The sequence below is a fragment of the Telmatherina bonti genome (assembly GCF_933228915.1).
Source record: "Telmatherina bonti genome assembly, chromosome: 13".
Classification (NCBI taxonomy): domain Eukaryota; kingdom Metazoa; phylum Chordata; class Actinopteri; order Atheriniformes; family Telmatherinidae; genus Telmatherina; species Telmatherina bonti.
Window position 1 is genome coordinate 30,788,994 of NC_136611.1, and position 20,144 is coordinate 30,809,137.

Below are 20,144 nucleotides of genomic sequence, written 5' to 3' on the forward strand. Positions count from 1 at the left end.
AATAAAAGACAAACTGCAGTGATTTGTTGACCTCATACTACTTACTATTCAAACCTTCATTTAAAGAATTAAAGGACAACAAGTCATGTCAAGCTGTGCAAAAAAGCAATTTTATTCTGCCTTGATTATCTAGGATCACAATAACACAAATTAACTTCCTCCTAAAAATCATTAAAAGTCTGAATTATGCCCACAAATTAATATTTTTGCACTTTCTGGCCTTGTGTAGTCAAATTTGAACTTAAATACTGTATTGTATAAATAAATACAGACCTTGTCTTTAATACAGACCTCAGAAGACAAATTAACCATTGCCAAATTACAATTGCAATTTTTCTCAGATGTTTTGGGGAAATATTTTCTAAGTTAACTAATATCAGTAATATAATAATAATAATGATGATAATAATAATAATAATAATAATAATAATAATAATAATAATAATAATAATAATAATAATAATATATATATATATATATATATATATATATATATATATATATATATATATATATATATATATATATATATATATATAATATACCTGCGATGGACCGGCGAGCTGTCCAGGGTGTACCCTGCCTGTCGCCCAAAGCCAGCTGGGATAGGCTCCAGCTTCCGCGACCCTGAATTGGAATAAGCGGTTCGGAAAATGAATGAATGAATGAATATATATATGTGTGTGTATGTGTGTGTGTGTGTGTGTGTGTGTGTGTATGATAAATGAGAAACATATTTATGACTATTTTATATCCTCTCTGAGGTTGTTAAGTGTTATGTTATTTATACTCCAATTTTTATACTTTTTCTTTTTTGTGGACCTTCAGAACTGCTGCATGGAAATCTCATTTGCTGACATAAACCTTGAGAGTTAGAACTTTCTTCTTTTAAAAATCCCTAACAATGAATTAAAGATGACCATAATGATGACCATGCTGAAGGTGATGCAAAGAGATCTGATTAATAAATAAATAAAAACTGAGAGAGAAAGAGGGGGCGAGAATGTTGCTATTAACCTCACATAAAATATTAGAGTATTTTATAAATTATTAATAATGTAGATTACCATAAAAATTGAATAGTTGAGAGTATTCAAAAAAACAAAAAGAGAGAAATGTTCAAATGTCTTGTGTTGATATTGATTAATTTGATTGATTTATGGATTGTTGACATTGAAATAACAGTCCCTGTGTAGTTGTAAATTTAAAAATCTCTTAAAAGGTCTCCAGGTTCCTTTCACGTTCCTTTCATTATTGAACATTTACAGAAAACACTGATGGTTTTGTTGTCTCCTCTGAAATGGTTGTTGTGGCTAACTTTGAAGTTGAACAGATTCTGGGTCATATGTTCGTGGATTTTCTTGTTATATTTATTTATTACAGAAAAAGTGGAAAATTCAGGAGTAGTCACTCAATCGTGAAATGTTGTAGAAATAAGATTTTAATGTAAAATTTCAGAGGGAGATGAGTTGATAGCCTCACGTTTCAGCGCTTGTAGTTCACAATGTCACCGCTTGATGGCCTCGCGGCGCTGTAGCGTACAGTCACGTACCAACGCTCGGTTGCGTCTCCACTCATAGACACGGTATGTACAGAGAGATCTCATTGAGCGCTGGAGAGTAAACCAGCGTCGCCGCCATATTGGATGGTTATATGCTTTCTTCAAGTCTTGCTGCAGAGTCAACGTAGAAAACTATTTTTTGTGGAACAACGCGTATATATGGAAGACCATTACCACCACTTGAAATAAAAAAAAAATCTTACAAACAATCTCATAATTATGAGATTGTACGATTTTTTTTTTTTTAATTTCAAGTGGCGGGAATGGGTTTCCATATGTACATAACACACAAACAAAACAATTTTCTACATAACTGGTTGCTAAATAATGTTAACACAGTGAACAATCTACTAAATGCAAATGATGGATTTTACTCCTATGTGGTGTTTATGTAAAAATATGATATTGATGCTTCACAAAGAGAGTTGTACATAGTAGCCTAATTACCTCTGCCAAGGAGGTTATGTTTTTACCGGCTTTTTTTGTTTGTGTTTTAGATAACTAAAGTCGTGGACAGATTTTCATGAAAATTTCGGGAATTTTTGGAAACGTAAAAAAGGAAGAACTGATTTAATTTTGGTGGTGAGCCAGATCACAGTTTGGATCCAGGAACTTTTTGAAGGCCTTGGCGGAGGTTTGCGTTTTCCTGGTGTTTTTCTGGGTAACTTCTGAATTGCAGTTTTGATACAATACTTTATTATCAGTGTTTGTACAACTATATCTCTATTTTGATAAATTAATAAATGTAAATTAAAAAAAAAAAAAGAGTCAACCATAGTCAAGAGAAAGCCAGCAACTATTCCCGTATTTTGTTCAGCATACGGTTGCAATAACAGTCAAAATATTGAAAGCAGAGTGTGTGGAATTACATTTCACAAGGTTGAATAATAATTTACTTAGCCAGATAAAAATAGAAAGACAAATCCAAATGCATCAATAAACAATCAAACGTGTTAGTATCAAATTCATTTATACATTTATTTATACTGTGGGTACCTTGTGTCTTTGTTAAATAACATTATAAAAAATATTTTAACATAAAAACACACGTTGTTTTTTTTATGTTTTACAGTGATCTGTACCATAACAATATCTCTGCCCTTTGTAACAAACCAAACTGTGAGAAAAATCCAGTGAAAATTCGTGAAATTATTGTTGTGGTTGGGCCTCCACCTTACAAATAAATGCATTGGAGGGGCATGGGGGACCCATCCAAGATGGCGGCGCGATGGGACGTCAGCGTGATATAATGGGGCTTCTCTGTATATATTATGTCTATGGTCTCCACGTAACGTCTCCGCACAAGTTTCCTTCCGGTCTCCTGTTCTCACGGAAAGAAAATGGCGGCTCTCGGACGCTTCACTCAACTATTGCTGAGGTCTTCTCTGGCCCAGACTCGGCGCCAGCTTTCTGCTGCAGCCGGGCATGGCGAACAGTCAGGTAATTAATAAACTTCACGACATATCAGGGGCTGTATTATTTGTAGTTGAGTTTTGGTCCAGCTTGTGTTATTTGAATGTGACCTTGCTGAGCTAGCATTAGCTTCTGTTGCTAAAGCTTCACATCCTTGAACAGAAGTCGAGGATTTGCTGCGAAAACATGACTTTTAAAAAATAAATAAATAAATGCACAGCTTTATCTAAGTCTTTAGCTCAGTCGTACACAAAGTCTGGACTTAAATCAAGTGCAGTGTCTCAGGTGTCAGGAAAGAAACGCAGAGTGAGCCAGAGGGGAGCAACAAGGTTTTTATTTTTATTGATCTAAGTCAGATACAACAATCTGGCAACACTTTTTTTCTTTAAAAGAAAACCATTTTCGGGAGCGTGTACGGAAGCAAAGAAAGAAGAAAATCATTAGAGAATGCTGAACTAGTACATATAGACATACTCACATGTACAATAATAATAATAATTTGTTAGGGCTTATACATTGTAAATAACTTGACAAGCTGTATAGCGTATTTACTTTTCAATAAGTTCAAGGCTTTGATATGGGAAAGGAGCTCATTATGAAATATGTTAAATCTGGGTTTCACCTTAATAAATCTGCATTTGTGTATACAAAATTTTGCAAGAAGCACATTGTTTATTAAAAAGTCCCATTCCTTGTTGTCTATGACCACACGGGTAACAAGAAAGTACCACTTCAGAAGTAAGGTATGGGGAGACATATCTTCAGTCTAGCTTAAGGTTAAATAGTTTACACAGAGGAAAATACTGTACCTAGGGTTATTTGATCCATGTCACACAGCATGACTTGCAGTAAAGTTATAAGTCTGCTGAATAATGTTATTAACCACCAAAACAAACAAACAAAATCATGGCATAATTGCAATGTAACCCTATTAGTGTGTCGTATTTTAAAATGACAGCACAAAAATTAAATTGTTTGAGTTGCAACATTCAATTTTGAATGAATAAAATTAGTCTCCAAGGATCAATTTAAAGGGCACTGTTAAGCTGTATGAATGAAAGGCTTGTAATTTAAAGAGAAATAAGAAAAAGAGGCAAACCATTTTATCTAATGTAATTAAGTTAAAGTAATTAAAACTATTGAGAAAAACATTTGAAAAGCCACACACAGTGAATGTTCATAGTGTAATAATGAATACAATAAAGTTTACTGGGTCATTAGGGTGCATATTGTACTGAGGTAGAAGTGAACAAACCTATAATGTATGTGAGTAGGTGAGTCTGTTAGAGGTAGTAATAGGGCTGGGTGATATGATGATATCCATCATTTGGATGATGGAAAATGTCTATTGTTTCATATGAGGCTTTATTGTTTCGGTCAGGGGTGTCAAACTCCAGTTCTCGAGGGCCGGTATCCAACAGGTGTTTGTTGTTTCCCTCCACCAACACAACTGATTCAAATCAAATGGATCCAGCAGCTTCTTGCCAACCTATTTATGAGTTTGTGTATGAGGTGTGTTGGAGCAGGGAGACAACAAAAACCTGCAGGACACTGTCCCTCGAGGACTGCAGTCTGACACCTGTGGTTTAGGTGCTTGAGTGCAGTATTTTAAGTCAAGATGCGCTTTACAGCATGCACGCTGCAATGTACAAAACAAACATGGGGAAAGACAGTAGCAGACGTGTTTAACTAAAAGATGACTTGCCAACCAAAACCGATGAGCTTGTTCGTAAAAAACGGGAAATTTCTGTTGCATGGATGGAGTTTGGATATAAAAAGACAGACGTGGAACCGACAACAGACTCGCTCACAGTCCCAACAACGGACTCCGACACAACTAATTTTATCACCTGTGCAAGAATCAGGATAAAGAATACAGAATAAAGAATAGAGTCAAGCAGCATCAAGTGGTGACGAAAGCTCATAATAAACTCCAGACACAAACACTGCAACAGGCATTTACCCCTGAAACGTCATACGGCCGTAGTTCCCCCAGATGGAAGAGCACTGCTGCCATTGCCAAGAACATCTGACACATACATACATACATAAATAAAAGGTCTTGAGTTTTTTTTTTATAATGTTTTTATTTTGCCGTCTGCCTGTAGAGCAGACCACCAACTCTAGTCCCTGCAGGATGCTAGAAGTTGAGGACTGGAGCTGGTGACCATTGCTATAGAGTGTAATTTTTATTGGTTTATGAAATGCATATCTATCTTCCAGCTAAAACATGGAAGATCCTCACCTTTGTGGTTGCCTTGCCCGGTGTTGGGGTGTGCATGCTGAACATGTACTTGAAAGAGCAGCACCATAGCCATGAGCAACCAGAGTTTGTCCCATACTCCCACCTTCGCATCCGTTCCAAGGTTTGACAGCTTTATTTATTCACTGATTTACATTCTTATCTCAGTAGTAAGATTAATAAAAACAAGTTTTGTTATATATCTTTTTAATGCTTACCTGTTCTTTTTCCTTGCAGCGTTTCCCCTGGGGAGATGGCAATAAGACACTCTTTCACAACCCACATGTGAATGCTCTTCCAGATGGTTATGAGGGGCATGACGAGTAACCTTTTCAGACCTCATTAATAGCTCAACGTTTTGTTACAGGACCACACTCCCATAATTCCAGTTTACTCTTACCTGTTTTTTTTTTTTTGTCTACTTCTGTGCTCTTGACATGGGGCACCGGAAACAATAATTCCACAGCTCTGGATCATTAAGACAAAATGTCAGCTTAAACCGAATTAACATAAATAAAGTAACTATTACCTCAGTCTAATTTATTTTTGTCTCTATTCATTTCAGGTTTGAGATTTCCTGTTCCCAGAAAATTCACTGCAGGAAGATTTGTTTTTAGACTAAAGTCTGTTTTTTAGTCTAAGTCACAGGTGTCAAACTCCAAAATAGGTTGACAAGAAGCTGTTGGATCCATTTGCTTTGAATCTGGTGTGTGAGAGCAGGGAAACAACAAAAACCTGCCGATTCCTGGCCCTCAAGGTCTGACTTTTGATACCCCTGGTCTAAAAACAAGTTCGAGCTTATTTCTAAAGCACGTTTACAAGAATCATAATAGTCCAGTCAAACATTCTTGATCATTATTGATGTCACTTTATGCTTGGAGCAGAAACATAACTAATGCTTTTCTTCCATTGCTTCAAATTTTCCCACACTGGCAAATTAATGTAACTGCAGAAAAGTCCTGTAGCGTAATCTGTAATCAACTGTAATCTGATGCACTATGAACATTTTAGGAAGTATTTGTATTCTTACTAAGTCATCCATTTAATTTGAATGTAATTTGGCTTGTAACTCACTGGATGCCAAAGACATCTACTATAACAGTGGCTGGCAGCCAATGAGTTAAACTGAAGGCATACTTATGATTTATTTGAAGTTTCTACATATATTTGTGTTTATGGGATATGTAAATAAAGTCAACGTCTGATATAATTGCAAAGCTAATTAACCAGAGTTATTTCAAATCTGACAGCATCTCTTAATAATTATGTTGTGACCAGAAGATGGAAATGTTTTATAAATTGTGAGTATACTGAATTAAATCAGTGGAGGTAAATACAGATTACAGATAAGATTAAAGATGAGTAAGTGTCTTGGTGCTGAATAATATACCTTTAAAGCAAAACAGTTTGGGTTTGCAGAACATGAAGTGCAGAGATGTTTATCAATCCAGGTGTTGTTCTTGCAGTGTGGTAAGCATCATGTTAAACCACAACTTAATCAGCCTTGCGCAACAATCATACCCTAAACACAAGATCATTTTAACAAATATTTCCACTGAAAATGCTATTAAACAAAACCTTTAAGTGCCCCGCCCCGCCCCGCCCACTACCACACACACCCCATAGAATCGAAAAGAGAAACTCCTCGCCAAGGCCGGATTACCCAATGGGCATTAAAGACACAGGTGAGGCCCACACCCATTGGGGGCCCGCGTAGGATAAACACCATCAGTTTGGGCATGACACAAAATGTTAATAAAAGCCAGATAGTTACACCACAGTGTCTGGTGTATTGCTACTGGTACCACTGGCTGAGAGATGTTAGAAATGTCGTTTCACAGTGTATCATTCACAATTTTTACAATTATGGTGTGGATTGGGGCCCCTGTAACACTCTGGGCCCAGGGACCTGTGCACTTTTAATCCGGCCCTGCTCCTCGCCCTATGTAGTAAATGTGGCAGAAACTGTACGCCTTCATGGAAATGCAAACTACAGATCTCTGACACTTCGAGCTTTACTCCCGGTTACCATGGCAACGGCTTAGCGCTCTGACACATGACAAATGTCTCATACAACCCATGTTGTACTGTAGTGATTATTTTCAGCACTGTCCTTTTAGTATTTACCGAAGAGGCCAACGTACGAAGCTCATAATCAGCTTGTATGATGTGACGATTTATTACATGTGACTCGTCCTTTGTTATAAACTCCACCTCTTTCACGTGAACGCGCCTTAAGCCGAATTAGAAAATCCTGGGTTAAAAAAGCTTGTCGATATTCCGTCTGATGTCTGCCTTTATCTTTCCCTCCTTCCCATCTCTTGGACGACTATTTATGACGTGACGCGTACTGGGTGCAACTGGCCCTTGGATTAAGCTTGGTTTTTATACCCTTTCACTGAGGTGGGTTACGATTTGATTACTAAATCTAGCATTGAAACATCTCGGATAACTGCGCGCACTCGCGCCGCTACTAAGGGGAGAGCAGTCGCACACCGAAACGCGGATCACAATGATGATGAACCCGGACAGAGGTGAGAAGACCTCGCTCAAGACTTCATAATGTGTATAAACAGTCAATAAAAATCACTCACGACTCTTACAATAACACATGCACATATAATTTGTTGTGGTTATAGATTTCCAGATGATTAGAAAACAGGAAAGAGCGCATTTCTTCAGCTCTAGAGAACAGGAGCTCATTTTGAAGTTGTATGAAGAAGAGCGAGAGATCCTGACAGCCAAATCCAACACCACCTGTGCCTCTAAACAGAGAGAGGAAGCCTGGCAAAGGATTGCTGATAAGATAAATGCGTAAGAGGGTTTGCTAATACATTTCTGGTTAGTTTGACTGTAGCAAATATTGCTTCATATTCTCCCTTTTTAAAAAAAAAAAAAAATTGTGTATCATTTTCCATTTAGTCCTTTTCACAAAGGGACTAAAGTGGATAAATTTGTGTTTAGGCCATTGTTTCTTTATTGTAATTGCTTTTTGGCAATCAGTGTTAATGTTGGGAAGTCTGTTAATTTCCTTTTTAAGTGCTATATTTGTTTAAAAAAACAAGATTATTTCTGTCTGAACAGCAGTGGAGAATATAGATTGCACCTAATAATAATAATAATAATAATGATAATTGGTCAGATCTTCTGATCATTGTACCAGTGTCCATGCTCCCAGTTGCTGCTTTTAAGTTGCCTGATTGTAGACACCTGGGGTACCAGAGGCAAACCTGAACTGGGATAGGAATACAGTTGGTTTAATCTAGAAACTTGGATCTCAGAAGCTTGAAATCGGTTGTTTATTGAGAGTAGATATGGCAAGTTTTTCATGGTAACCCACATACTCATCATCTCTGTCGCTAATCCCACAGATGCATTTTCCTTTCTAATGTGGCCTCATTAAAAGGAAAATAAATATACTTCCCTGCAGTATAACAGTTATGCCATGTAACAACAACAAAATAATTAACCAAACATAGCTTTATTTAATTTACGTGCTAAGTTGTTTACTGTATGAAACGATTGGTTTTTCATGTGTTTAGTGTTTCAGATAGTGGCTATAAAAGGACATGGCAGCAAGTAAAAGTCAAGCACAAGAATATAGTCCAAACAGGTAATCCTAACTAAAAGATATTCTTCCTTTCCACAATTGCATTTATTTTCTAAACTAATATCCAAGAGAGATTTTTAACTCAGAGGTGTGCCTTCTCTGCAGCAAAAAGAAAAAGGGCAGAGGTGATGAGGACAGAGGGGGGGTCAGAAACCCCCTCTCTGACCTCTACTGAGGAGGATGTGCTGCATCAACGAGACAGCACGCTCAGAGTAGAAGTTCTGCCTGGAGGTGCCTGCATTGCCCCCATAACTGGATCTGATAGTTCTTTTATTAGTGGTAGGTGTTATTTAACACAATTAAAGGAAGCTTGTAATTCACTGTGGCAGAAGTTGACGTTGTTCCCACCTGGACAGTGTCGGGTCATCCAGTCCTCCTCTTGCCTGTTACGAAGACTGAACCAGAGAGTTTAAGTGGTGATGAGACAGACATCAGCGATGCTCATTTCGAAAGGGTGAGGATCTATAAATGTATCTCCTTTCAAAGAAAGTATTTTTTCTTTGAATATTTAAGAAAAACTTTTCTCCTTTGTTGTTTTTTGTCTTTTGTTCATTTTGTTTCCAGGAATTAAATAATAGTAGCTTCCAGGAGGTTGGCAGTTCAGCCGAGGCTACAACTGGTAGAAGAAGTGCAGAGGTGATGTACACCAGACACACTGATGATGCTGTTTAAGCACTGGTAAAAACAAAGGGCCAGACTAATAAGTGTGCATATTTGTTTTTTTTAGAAGCAGACAGAAGACCTAAGGAACCTTTACTGTTCTTACCTCAAGAAGGAGATGGAAAACCGGGACCAAGAGATGGCTTACAGAGAACTTAAAATGAGGAAGCTGGAAAAAGAAATCCTATTACTTGATAAGCAGCTGATGTGATTGTAAATTTGTAAAAAAAATGTTTTTATCTTGTCCTCCTAATATAATAAGCTACATGTATTTATATCACTCACTCATTACCTACATAAACTGATATATTATCATTGTCAAAGTGCACCCAGACTGGCATGTGTTGCCTGCAGTGTACGTACCATAAGGTTGGTAAGTTAAGTTTGGAAGGAGATGTGAAAAAGTATTTCTGGTTTTAAAAAATATTTTACTGTGTAATATATGAAAACGTATCTATGTAGGCCATCATTAGAGCATCACTGTCAATGCAGAAGCGCCAGAAGTTTACAATTTCTAATCTGGATTAGCACTTTTTATATGACAGCTATTTTTCATAATTTTCTTTTTTTTTCATTTGGCAATGATGAAATACCTCAGCATACATTTATTTTAGCATATGAACCAACAGTAGTGATTGGTAGAAGTTGATTTTGCATTGTGAATGTAATCTGCTACTGTCAGAGACAGTAGTTACATGTGGCATGTGTCATTGCAGTCTGCTAACCTGCATTCCTGCCATTTTTACTCCTTTTTTCAGAGGGTTTTTTTTCATGGAATCTCAGAAGAAACAAGTGAAACATTTTAAGTTGCTTTTAGGTCAACTTTTTGAGAATGCAATTCTGCTTTGTATTATTTGGTCACTTGTTTGTGGAATATTTTACTTCATTCTTCTGAAATATTTGTAATATAAAGAGGAACTACAGAGGTAAAAGAAATTTTAAATAGATTTCCAGCTGGGACAGCAGCATGTGCTACTTTGTTCTTTTTTAACTACATGGTACTTCCATATTTATATTGTAAAATTATTTGTAAATGCTAATGAGAGGGTATTTAGTTAAGATGTTAATCTGGATATTTTTAATTGTCACTTCTTTTTTTAACATATTGAACTGCTCCATATGCTGATCAGCTCTACCTATGTTTCTCTTCTGAGAGTATAAAGACTGATAGATTTCTTCATCATTATTTATTTGTTTAAAATTGAATTTGTGTGGTTTCTAAGTCACATTGATACTTACGAGTTTCCGTAGCTGCAAATATTTTTTTTTTAATTAAAAAAAATATTTTTGTACATGTTCTTTGGCTTAAAGGCAGAAAAGCGTTAGAAAATATAGAAAATAATGTGACATGGTCCAATAAAACAATTTGGCTGCGTGAAATTAATAAAGGGCGCCTATACAGTCAGTCCATCTTCTTATTGACAAATCTTTTCGATTAATTGTTTTTGGGGATTATTCTAGAAAAACAGGCGTTTCACAAATCCTCCCCTCGCCCTCAGAGCCTCATCCTGCCCCCCCATCGCCTCAATCCTCGATGACGCCTGGCGGACATCCTCCAGCGGCAGTGCTGCTCCAAGCTGTTACATGATCAAGAGTAGACCAAAATATGTCTGTAAATCATAATCTCGATTTCTAAATAGGTGAATTTTATCCTCAAAATTATCTCCCGATTAGCTCATTCCAGTTTGGGCTTTATTATTGAAGCAATTGGCTGACAGATCTGTGCGCGTCCATGCTCCGTTTATGCAGCCCGGTTTAATCGAGCACCGAAATAAAGATTTGTAGCGACCATAGACTTTAAGAGCAACCACTGCTTTATGTATCGTTTATTAGGAACACAGATTTTAGTCAGTATACAAGTATAACTCTCTTATGTCTGGCTGTGTGTGTATGTGTGTCTTTGTCATAAAACGGGTTGAAACAGGCACTGACCTTCATCCGAGACAATCGAGCAAGCTTTGTCCCATTCTGCTAATCTTGTCATTGATTATATTTCTGTTAATTTAATAATTTGCGTTGGTGCTCCTGCAGCACACCAGGAAGACAGTATGGTATTAAAATCCCCTGCAAATGTCATGGTTTTCAGATAATTTATTACGTTCAGTATCCTGCTGAAATACAAAACTGATCCCGAATTATCGCTTTATGGATATGAGTATCTATCTATCTATCTATCTATCTATCTATCTATCTATCTATCTATCTATCTATCTATCTATCTATCTATCTATCTATCTATCTATCTATCTATCTATCTATCTATCTATCCATCCATCCATCCATCCATCCATCCATCCATCCATAATGAGATTATATATAATTTTCTTTTTATAAAATGAAAAACAACTTAATAAGAACAATGAAATACAGAACATAAACCCTTTTACATCTCCACTGAAAGTCATATTATCGTTCTATAAAGAAGAAGAAGAAGAAAAAAAAAAAAAACATATCTCAAAAGATATAAAGATACAGAAGATCATATACCTGCCAGCAGCCAGCAACCTCCGGAACAAGACCTCCTCAAATTAATTATATCCTACAATATTGAATTTCCCTTTGGGGATTAATAAAGTGTTTTTTCATTTTCATTTTTCATTTTATTTCATTTATAAATCCCATGCTGGAGCTTTAATAATCACAGATAACAAGCTTCCGAAGAGAAATTAATCTTAACTTTAATCTCTGAAATGCTGTAGTACTACACCCTCGTCGTAAGCAAAGACATTAATATTTTCTCAAACTGAACTTTACGTAAAACACGGAAGTAAACCTCTTTTTATTTTAAGCTCGAACCAAAAAACTCGAGGAGAAAATATTTCTGTGTGACGCAGTAGTTTGTCCCTTTATGCTTACCGTACTTTCACATGACTTCAACTGCGTGTGACCTACAAGCATTCCTCAAGTTGCACTTTTAGTCTGAAAAAGCGATACAACTTTTATAGCGACTTTGACAAACAGTAACTTGAGAAAACTGCTCATTCTCCGGAGTTGTGACAGGTAAACTCACTTTTGGCGCAAACATCTGTCAGTCCGCAATGCGTGGGAGGGTTTTGCGTGATCACGGCATCTACTGTGTTATAGTTTAGGTGCATCCCTCAGGCTGCTGGAGTGGACATACATGGATACAAGATAACGATGGCTGAGTTTAAGCCGCCAGGCTCAATGAGGTAAGGCTGGCCGAGACAAGTTTCCCTTCAGGTTGGTGCTATCCTGCGGGATAGGCTCATCAACACACAACCCTTCACTAGTAGGTGATTTGTAGTTTGTCAAGTCTTGTAGCAGCTTTGATCAGTAATTTTGCATTTGTTATCAATCAGACTTTATTTAAAAGAATGAAATGTGTGGCATCTGTCTGAATCTTCTGCCAGCTGTTTATCTGTTTATCTGTGTTCATGTTGCAGGTGTAATTATTTCTTCCTCTATGATGGATCCAAGGTCAGAGAGGAGGGTGACCCTACACGAGAAGGGATCTGCTACTTCTACCCTGAGCAGGTCTGACTGTCACAAATTGCAAACTATCAAGGAGTTTGTGAATGGGAGAATGATGAGGATGATCAGTCTTCAGCTGATGTTTTTTTCTGTACATATTTCTGTCAGACCCCTTTAGATAAGCAGGAGCTGCTCTGCGGTCAGCTGGCTGGGGTGGGCCGCTGTGTCTCTGAGCTTTCCTCCTCTCCCGTACGCACACTGAGGCTTCGACGCAGCAAGTTTGCCATTCGCATGAAGGGGGATTTCTTCTGGGTATGCGTGCTCCCAGATGGCGCTACTGACTTCCAGAGAGTTTTCAGACTTGGCTCAGCTTTTGTTCTTACTTGGACTTGATGAGGTTTCTAAACTGAGTGTGTATTTTCTGTTTTATCAGGCTCTGGGCTGCTCAATGGACGTCCCCACAGTTAGTGTCTGTGAGTTCCTGGATCAGCTCATAAACCTTTTCTGTTTCTACCATGGCTCTGTTCGCCAGAGCTATCAGGTACAGCCTCTCATATTTTAACACTAGATTTGTCTGACTGTATTATATTTAAAGTTTTATTAAATAATTTAATCAACTTCCAGAAACTATTGAGGAGATTAATGCAAGATGTTTCTTATAATCGACAATTTTCTTTGCACTGTAGTTTAACAGTCGTGAAACTCTGGCAGCTCAGTGGGCGTACTACCTCTCACACCTGCAGTCAGGACCTTCAGAGCTGTACAACACCTTCAGCAGCGTGAGGACCATCGATTCAACTAATGTATGTACAACACGTCAGAGTTCTGCTTTTTGGCTTGGAGTGGTTTGTTTTTAAATCTGCTATTTCACAGGAGACAGGATATGACTGTCACTGTGTCTTGTGGTGTTTTAAAAAGACTCGGTCTGTCTTTACACTCAAAATTTCAACAGCTAAGCTCGCTTATGGTAAAATGAGGCATTGTAAAGAAAATTAAATGCAAGACTTTTGCAAATCATTTGAACTTTTGTTTGTTAGTGTCAGATTACAGCGACTATACAAATGTCAGGGTGTTAAGTGATTCAAACAGCCTTGAAAATATCTATATGCAAGAGAAAACACTCCTTAGACTCGTCAGCTGCAGCAAATTAAAGACAAGACACACAGTTCTGTTGCTGAAATTATGACATGGACTCAGGAGGATCAGTCCATCCATTTTCTATACCTGGTGCTGGAATACATCCAGGACAGGTTGAAAGTGCATCACAAGACAAACCAACACAGGGACGAATAGGACCGTCGGCTACTCCCTGCTGGGGTCATTTCTGAAGCACCACTCCCCCTAACCTCACCTCGCCTTTTTACGGCGAGAAGATGCTGGAAGCTGAGGTTTGAACCAGGAATATTCTTTCTGTGAGGTGACGGTGCTTAGCACTGCATCACTATGCAGCGTTTCAGGAAAAAGTACAAATGCCAGCTTTACTACATAAAGAAAGGAAATGAAAATCTTAATGCTTGTTTGGTGTAAAAGCACTGCAGCCTTCTCTTGTACTTAAATCATTTAGAATGAACTTTGGTACATCAGACGTCTATACTGTGGTTTTAGATAAAGCAAATGTGAAAACTTTGTGAAATTATTATTGCTGAATCCTCAAGGTAAAAGTAGAGACAATCCAGAGTATGAAAGGACAGTTAAAAAGCAACCATCTATAATGGTATGCAAGTACATTAGTTTATATTACAGCCATAACTTCAACATCTTTGAAATAATCGGTAATGCTGAACCATCAGTAAAGATATTCAGCAGCGTATGTTGTCATCCAGACAAGCAGGTCGAACAATGAAGAATGAAGAAGGTCGAACTTAGCTGCTACGTGCACTTTTTCTTGACGCTCATGTCACCAAGTCAAGAAAAGATGATCAGAGAAATTTAGGACTTCAAAGCTCACATTAAGCTGTGATGTGGGTCTGTTTTTCATAAGTTATTCTCCAAAGAGCCAAAGGCCATCTCATTATAAGTTACATTATCTATCTCTTCATCAGACTATTTGACTGAACCAAAATCAGTTTTAGAGAAATACTTTCTTATTTCTGCAAGACAACAATGCAGAACCAGAAACAGCAGGGCAGGCGCCAAGCTGCACCTTAAGTCAATTGTTGTGCAATTAGTTTAAAAAAAAAGAAAAAAAGAAAGAAGCTTCCAATTTCTTGAGCAAGTGAAATCATAGACCAGTAAACGCAGAGAAGCTTTAACTTTTCAATATACAAAATACAGAAGCTGTGAAAGGAAGAGGTGGTGTGGCACAGCCTTCATAAGAAGTTTAATTGGAAGTTGGGATGCATTTATGTACCGGCAGAATACATGGATCTAATAAAGGTTGAAATGTGCAGTTTTCTAGCGCTTAAACATCTCATATCCATAACATGAAATATTTTTTGTGTAACAGTTTAAATAAATTTCTACTATTAAATGTAACACATTTTCCTTTTTACTGCCAGGTTGACCCACTTCTCCTCCTAAAAGCTGCCCTCATTCTCCAGGCATGTCAGCGCTGCCCTCTGGTGTTAGCAGGCTGCATTCTTTTCAAAGGAAGGTGCGCTGACATTTTAAATAATTCACATTTTTCTAGAACAGTTTTTTTTCTTTATTTATATATATTTTTTAAATATATATATTTTTTTTATAATTATGACTTATGAATTGTAACTTTGTTGTTCCTCCTCCATCTTTCAGACTTGTTAGCACACAAATGCCTCCAGAGCTCACAATGAAGGTCATGGTACATGAGAGTGAAACCTACACCAAGGTAGGACAAGCGAAGTGTCATGGTTTCTGTTTGCATAGTTGCACATTACATTTTACACCACTGAAAGGCTTTTTTTCAAGGACCAGGAGCCAAATCTACTTGAGATTAATCCAATTTAGTCTTAACTTTTGGATAAATCTCAAGTAAATTTGGTGCAGCATACGCTGTTAAAATGCAAGGTATCAGAAATACCTGAAACAAGTGACAAACCAAGGTTTTCCATCTCCCAGGATATTATGCCAGTGCATTTCTTTCCAGCCGATGATTTGCAGGTTTTCTTTTTGCTTAGCTGGCATAACTTCGAGCACTGCATCAGGCAAACCTGCTGCTGATCTCGGGCACAATTCAGTGTACAGACAGACATAAGTCAACATAGAATTGGTGATTACTAATTTAGTTCTCTGCAAGTAGAAAAAGCAGATTGTGGATCTGTTACTTTTTCCTTAAGCCAAATAGGTCCAATGCCCCGAGCACATCCGGTTCATTTGGTGGTGCTGTCGGCTCCACGAACGTGTTCCTGACCACATCTGAGCTGCAGTGCCTGCAGTCTGCTCCTGTCCAAAAAGATGTCAGGTAGCAACCCTTGAAATTCAGTAACACCTTTACATATAAAATGTTTAACTTTTACAAAGTTGTTCAGCAATACTTGAGTTACATTTGCAAGAGATTCTGACAGTCTCAAATGGTTTTTCACCCACCAGTTCCCATTCCACTCCACTCAAAGATGCCCCTCCAAAGAGGACCCGTCTTTCCAGAACCTTATCAGACACACCCTCCACTGGGTCAGAGCCATCTGATCCAAGTTCCTCCCACACGTTGTCCCACAGCCCTCACTTTACAGAATTGGATAACTCTGTCTTTAGCCCAGCTGTGTCACAGAAAACCACGGATTCACCAAACCCCTCCAACGGAAGTGTCTCCCATGGACCTGAAGAGGAAGCACTGGGAGACTCGTTCTATCTCAGCTTCAACAACAGCGGAGGCGGAGGCAGCCAGATACAAATGGAAGGAGACGGCTCAGTGTTTGAGGAACACCCCCATTTAAATGGAGATAGAGACGCTGCCTGTGGGCCAGTGTTTGACTACAGAAGGGCTGATTCTGGGAATGAGCAGGCACATGATGATAAGATAGTGGTTGGAGATAGTGGAGTTTGCTGTGGGATTGCTAAAGGCCACGAGGCAGAGATGAGACACCCTCCTCCCCTCTGCTGCGCCTTTGACAGTTTAGATGAGAGTCAACTGATCCCCGTGATGCTTTACATGCACCGGGTCAACGGCTTGGTGCTGGCTCTGCTGGTGGAGCCTCATTTTATGAGCGACAGTGTTTCCATGGAGGAAGTGGTGAGAAAACATTCATTTTTAACGTTTCTGTGACCGCAGAAAAACAGAAATTAGAGTACGTTTGGGCAGTTGTTGAGTATTATTGGGCTAGCATGTCTTTGTGTTTTGTGTCCAGTATCACAGCAGTCTGGCTTCACTCAATGGACTTGAAGCCCATCTCAGGAGCATCTCTCCAGGACCCCCAGTTGCTCCAGGGCCCTACCTATTTGCCCATTTTGATCACATTCAGAGCACCCTGACAAGTAAGGCCCTCGGATCACGTTCCTGTGCTTCCCATTCTTTCCTTCCCTGTTTTTCCACTTTTCTGCTCAAGGGATTACAAGCTCCTGCAACTCTACTCGGGGTACTGGGTAAGGGGGGGGGTTGTAGTTCATATTTGTCTTTGCATGAGCTAACGACTAATTAGTGAGACTGTGATCAGTGTTCCTTTGTGCAGCAGACATGCCTGTACAGGTTAATGGTCCTCTGTTATTGTGTGTCTCTGCAGCCAACGTGTCTGGCCGACCAGGGGGAGCCCCAGAGCATCCTTTTGTCAGAGCCACATCACTTCTTCATTCGCATTTCTGTAACACTGAAACTCTGCAGGATGCTATTATCAGGTCAGCATGGCTGTCACATGGTGGTCGGGGGTATTCTTCTTACTCTACAGTACAAGTTGGGGTCGGGGGTGAATTTGTCTTTTTAATCATATGTAATAATTCACATCACACTTGTTTTTGATCGTTCATTTTTAAACCTATATGGATCGCACTCCAACTCTACCATTTGCCCCACTGCTACTTTAAACCGTTGCTATGTTGTTGTGTCCTGCATGCACTCGTTTTAAAAACTTGAAATATTATAAATTTCTATGAAATTCTAATGGCAGGAGTGCGAGCACCGCTGTGTATGGAACACGTAGTGCGGCACAGGAGACTTACTTCCAGCAGCACGGGGGATCAGTGAGGAACTCGGGCATCCCGAACCACCAGGACAGCGCTTTCTCACTGCCCAGTAAAGCCCGGCACAGGCTGCTGAAACACGGGGTTAACCTGCTCTGACTGGACGGTAGCATGAAACCAGCTCTCAAAACTCCAGAGAAACTGTATTTAAAATGTAAAAGACCAGCATGTAAGTAAGCTTAAAAACAAATGTAGGTGGTTGTAGAATTCGATTTAAATTTGTTTTTTTGTGGCTGCTGAGTTTAGTTTTCTTCATTACAGACTGTATACAAGACTTTGCTGTGCTATAAAACCATCATTGCACTGAACTGCGCAGTAAAATTGTGAATTTAACAGAAAAATCTAAGAATTATAAATGTAGGCTGAAAGGATGATTGTTAAATATTAAGTATAGGAGTTCATCTATACCATGAGTTCAGTTATTTACACTTTTTGTTTTACTATAACTTAATTTCCCCTATATTCTGATATAAGTTTTTATATAGAACTGTAACTGTGTTAAAAATGCTGTGTTAAATGCACAGTTTGCAGACTTCCCACTGTGATGCTCTCCATTTCCCACTGCACCAAATGGTATGTTTGTCCTGTATTTTTCCATTTAATTATATATTTAAACAAAAAGTTTCCAAGCAACATCTATGGAAATGTCAAACTTCTCTTTGAAGTTTTGTTCAATTAGTTAAGAATCCTAAAAAGTGTACAAAGCTTGGTGTTAGTTTATAGTGTCTGCAGCACTGATACAAATTAAAGACGTGTCTGATCCACTGTGTTCTGGCTTTTACCTGAGCAGCTTTTATACATTGGTGTATAAAGCTTCAGTAACCTTATCAACTAAGCTATCAGTGGCTTGTATGTGACCTTCCACTCTGGTTCCTTACGTTTTGCACCTTTTGCTTGATCCCATAATGACATGAAGTGCAGAGTATTAAAAAGCTTACTCATTGTTGTAAAACGGCGTTATTCTGATCCAGCAGGAATACTATACCATGCAGTAAATTAGATCGTACTTGGTTGTCCAAAAAAAGAGTGATTACAGGCATTAGTTAAGTGTCTGAATTTGAATGGACGAGGTCGGCGCGCTTTGGGGCGCCTCATTATGCACGCGCATGAAAAGAAAGCAGTGGGGGTCAAACGGGTGGTTAAGGGCACGGACAATAAGAGGGGCAGGGACTGTGAGGAGGACCAGGATTCAAATTCCAAGTGATAAGTTGTCCCCATTGTCAGTGGGCTATTTAGCACGGAGACCAACCCGTTCGAGCGCAAACTTTGGAGAGCTGGCACCAAAGGGAAGGATTTAGGATCTCACCATGGACGCCTCAAACTGCTTCTGGATTGCTTCATTTCTTATTTCAGTGATGACAAGTGACATTGGAGTTGTTGGTAGGGCGGTGGACTCCCACGTGGTTCTGTCAAAATCGTCAAAAACTGCAGAAGAATCGTCGGAAGAAACTTTACGCACGGACGTACTGGGTCCGTGGAGGCGCGGGACTGCGGAGGCGCAAGGGGATCGATGCGCAGAGCTGGCGGCCCCTTGGCTGGAAAACACGCAGCAAGCCACGGGGGAGGGTGGGACACTGCTGAAAGTCCGTGTACGACCGTTTTCTCCAAGGGCCTCGCGGGGTTTGGTTTTCCCTGGAAAGTCTCTTTTCAGCCTGGTCAGACAGGTTTATCGCTGCTGTCAAGAAGGAATAAACTGCAGGAGCGTTAAAGGGATTCAAGGCCGCTTGAGAGGAGGTAAGACTAATTCCATTTTATGGTAGTGGTCTCTTTCAGGATGTCAGGTCCTCCATGTTTAGGGTGCAAGGGATTACAGGATCATTTGAAATATCTGGTTGTGGCCTTTCCAGTTACTAGTTCATCACAATCCATCAGCCTCTGGAAGATTTTGGATTGAACTGTTAAAACATTTTCCCTCAAATCAGGGAACTATTTTGTTAATTTTATAGCAGAATTACACAAATGTTCAGAATCAATGCTAAGGCAACTAACTAAAAGAAAAAAAAGGCCTTTCTTTCCTGGACTCAATGTGTTTTATGAAGATTATATAAGTTATTGTAATTAGATTAATGGATCTGATCTTTAACATGCTTAAATCAACCTTTTTCTTAAGGGTAATAATAAATATTCCTTAAAAATGT

The 20,144-nt window shown here is 38.7% G+C and overlaps 2 protein-coding genes across 3 annotated transcripts; both read left to right on the forward strand.

The window, feature by feature from the left end:
* Positions 1-2,872: 2,872 nt before the first annotated feature.
* cox6a1 (cytochrome c oxidase subunit 6A1) lies at positions 2,873-6,142 on the forward strand. Its single transcript, XM_079251362.1, has 3 exons — positions 2,873-3,001; positions 5,198-5,340; positions 5,454-6,142. The coding sequence occupies exons 1-3, from the start codon at positions 2,902-2,904 to the stop codon at positions 5,541-5,543; spliced, it is 333 nt and encodes a 110-aa protein (XP_079107488.1). The 5' UTR covers positions 2,873-2,901; the 3' UTR covers positions 5,544-6,142.
* Positions 6,143-12,347: 6,205 nt separating this feature from the next.
* hps4 (HPS4 biogenesis of lysosomal organelles complex 3 subunit 2) lies at positions 12,348-18,689 on the forward strand. Of its 2 annotated transcripts, XM_079251510.1 has the most exons (13): positions 12,348-12,486; positions 12,571-12,656; positions 12,891-12,981; positions 13,087-13,230; positions 13,352-13,459; positions 13,605-13,721; positions 15,417-15,511; positions 15,652-15,724; positions 16,173-16,297; positions 16,426-17,065; positions 17,181-17,307; positions 17,553-17,664; positions 17,934-18,689. In XM_079251510.1, exons 2-13 carry the CDS (start codon positions 12,625-12,627, stop codon positions 18,103-18,105), a joined length of 1,836 nt encoding a protein of 611 aa, XP_079107636.1. In that variant the 5' UTR covers positions 12,348-12,486; positions 12,571-12,624; the 3' UTR covers positions 18,106-18,689. The 2 variants fall into 2 exon arrangements, with proteins under 2 accessions (XP_079107636.1, XP_079107635.1); XM_079251509.1 differs by lacking the exon at positions 12,348-12,486 and having other exon boundaries at positions 12,538-12,656.
* The last annotated feature ends 1,455 nt before the right edge of the window (positions 18,690-20,144 follow it).

What these genes read in the sequence shown, in the direction of transcription:
- hps4 (XM_079251510.1), top strand. Translation starts at nt 12,625, where the DNA reads ATGGCTGAGTTTAAGCCGCCAGGCTCAATGAG. An exon ending in TGCATTCTTTTCAAAGGAAG is followed by an intron (nt 15,512 to 15,651) that starts GTGCGCTGACAT and finishes TCCATCTTTCAG; the next exon opens with ACTTGTTAGCACACAAATGC. An exon ending in AGAGTGAAACCTACACCAAG is followed by an intron (nt 15,725 to 16,172) that starts GTAGGACAAGCG and finishes TTTTTCCTTAAG; the next exon opens with CCAAATAGGTCCAATGCCCC.
- cox6a1 (XM_079251362.1), top strand. Translation starts at nt 2,902, where the DNA reads ATGGCGGCTCTCGGACGCTTCACTCAACTATTGCTGAGGTCTTCTCTG. An exon ending in CGGGCATGGCGAACAGTCAG is followed by an intron (nt 3,002 to 5,197) that starts GTAATTAATAAA and finishes TCTATCTTCCAG; the next exon opens with CTAAAACATGGAAGATCCTC. An exon ending in ACCTTCGCATCCGTTCCAAG is followed by an intron (nt 5,341 to 5,453) that starts GTTTGACAGCTT and finishes TTTTCCTTGCAG; the next exon opens with CGTTTCCCCTGGGGAGATGG.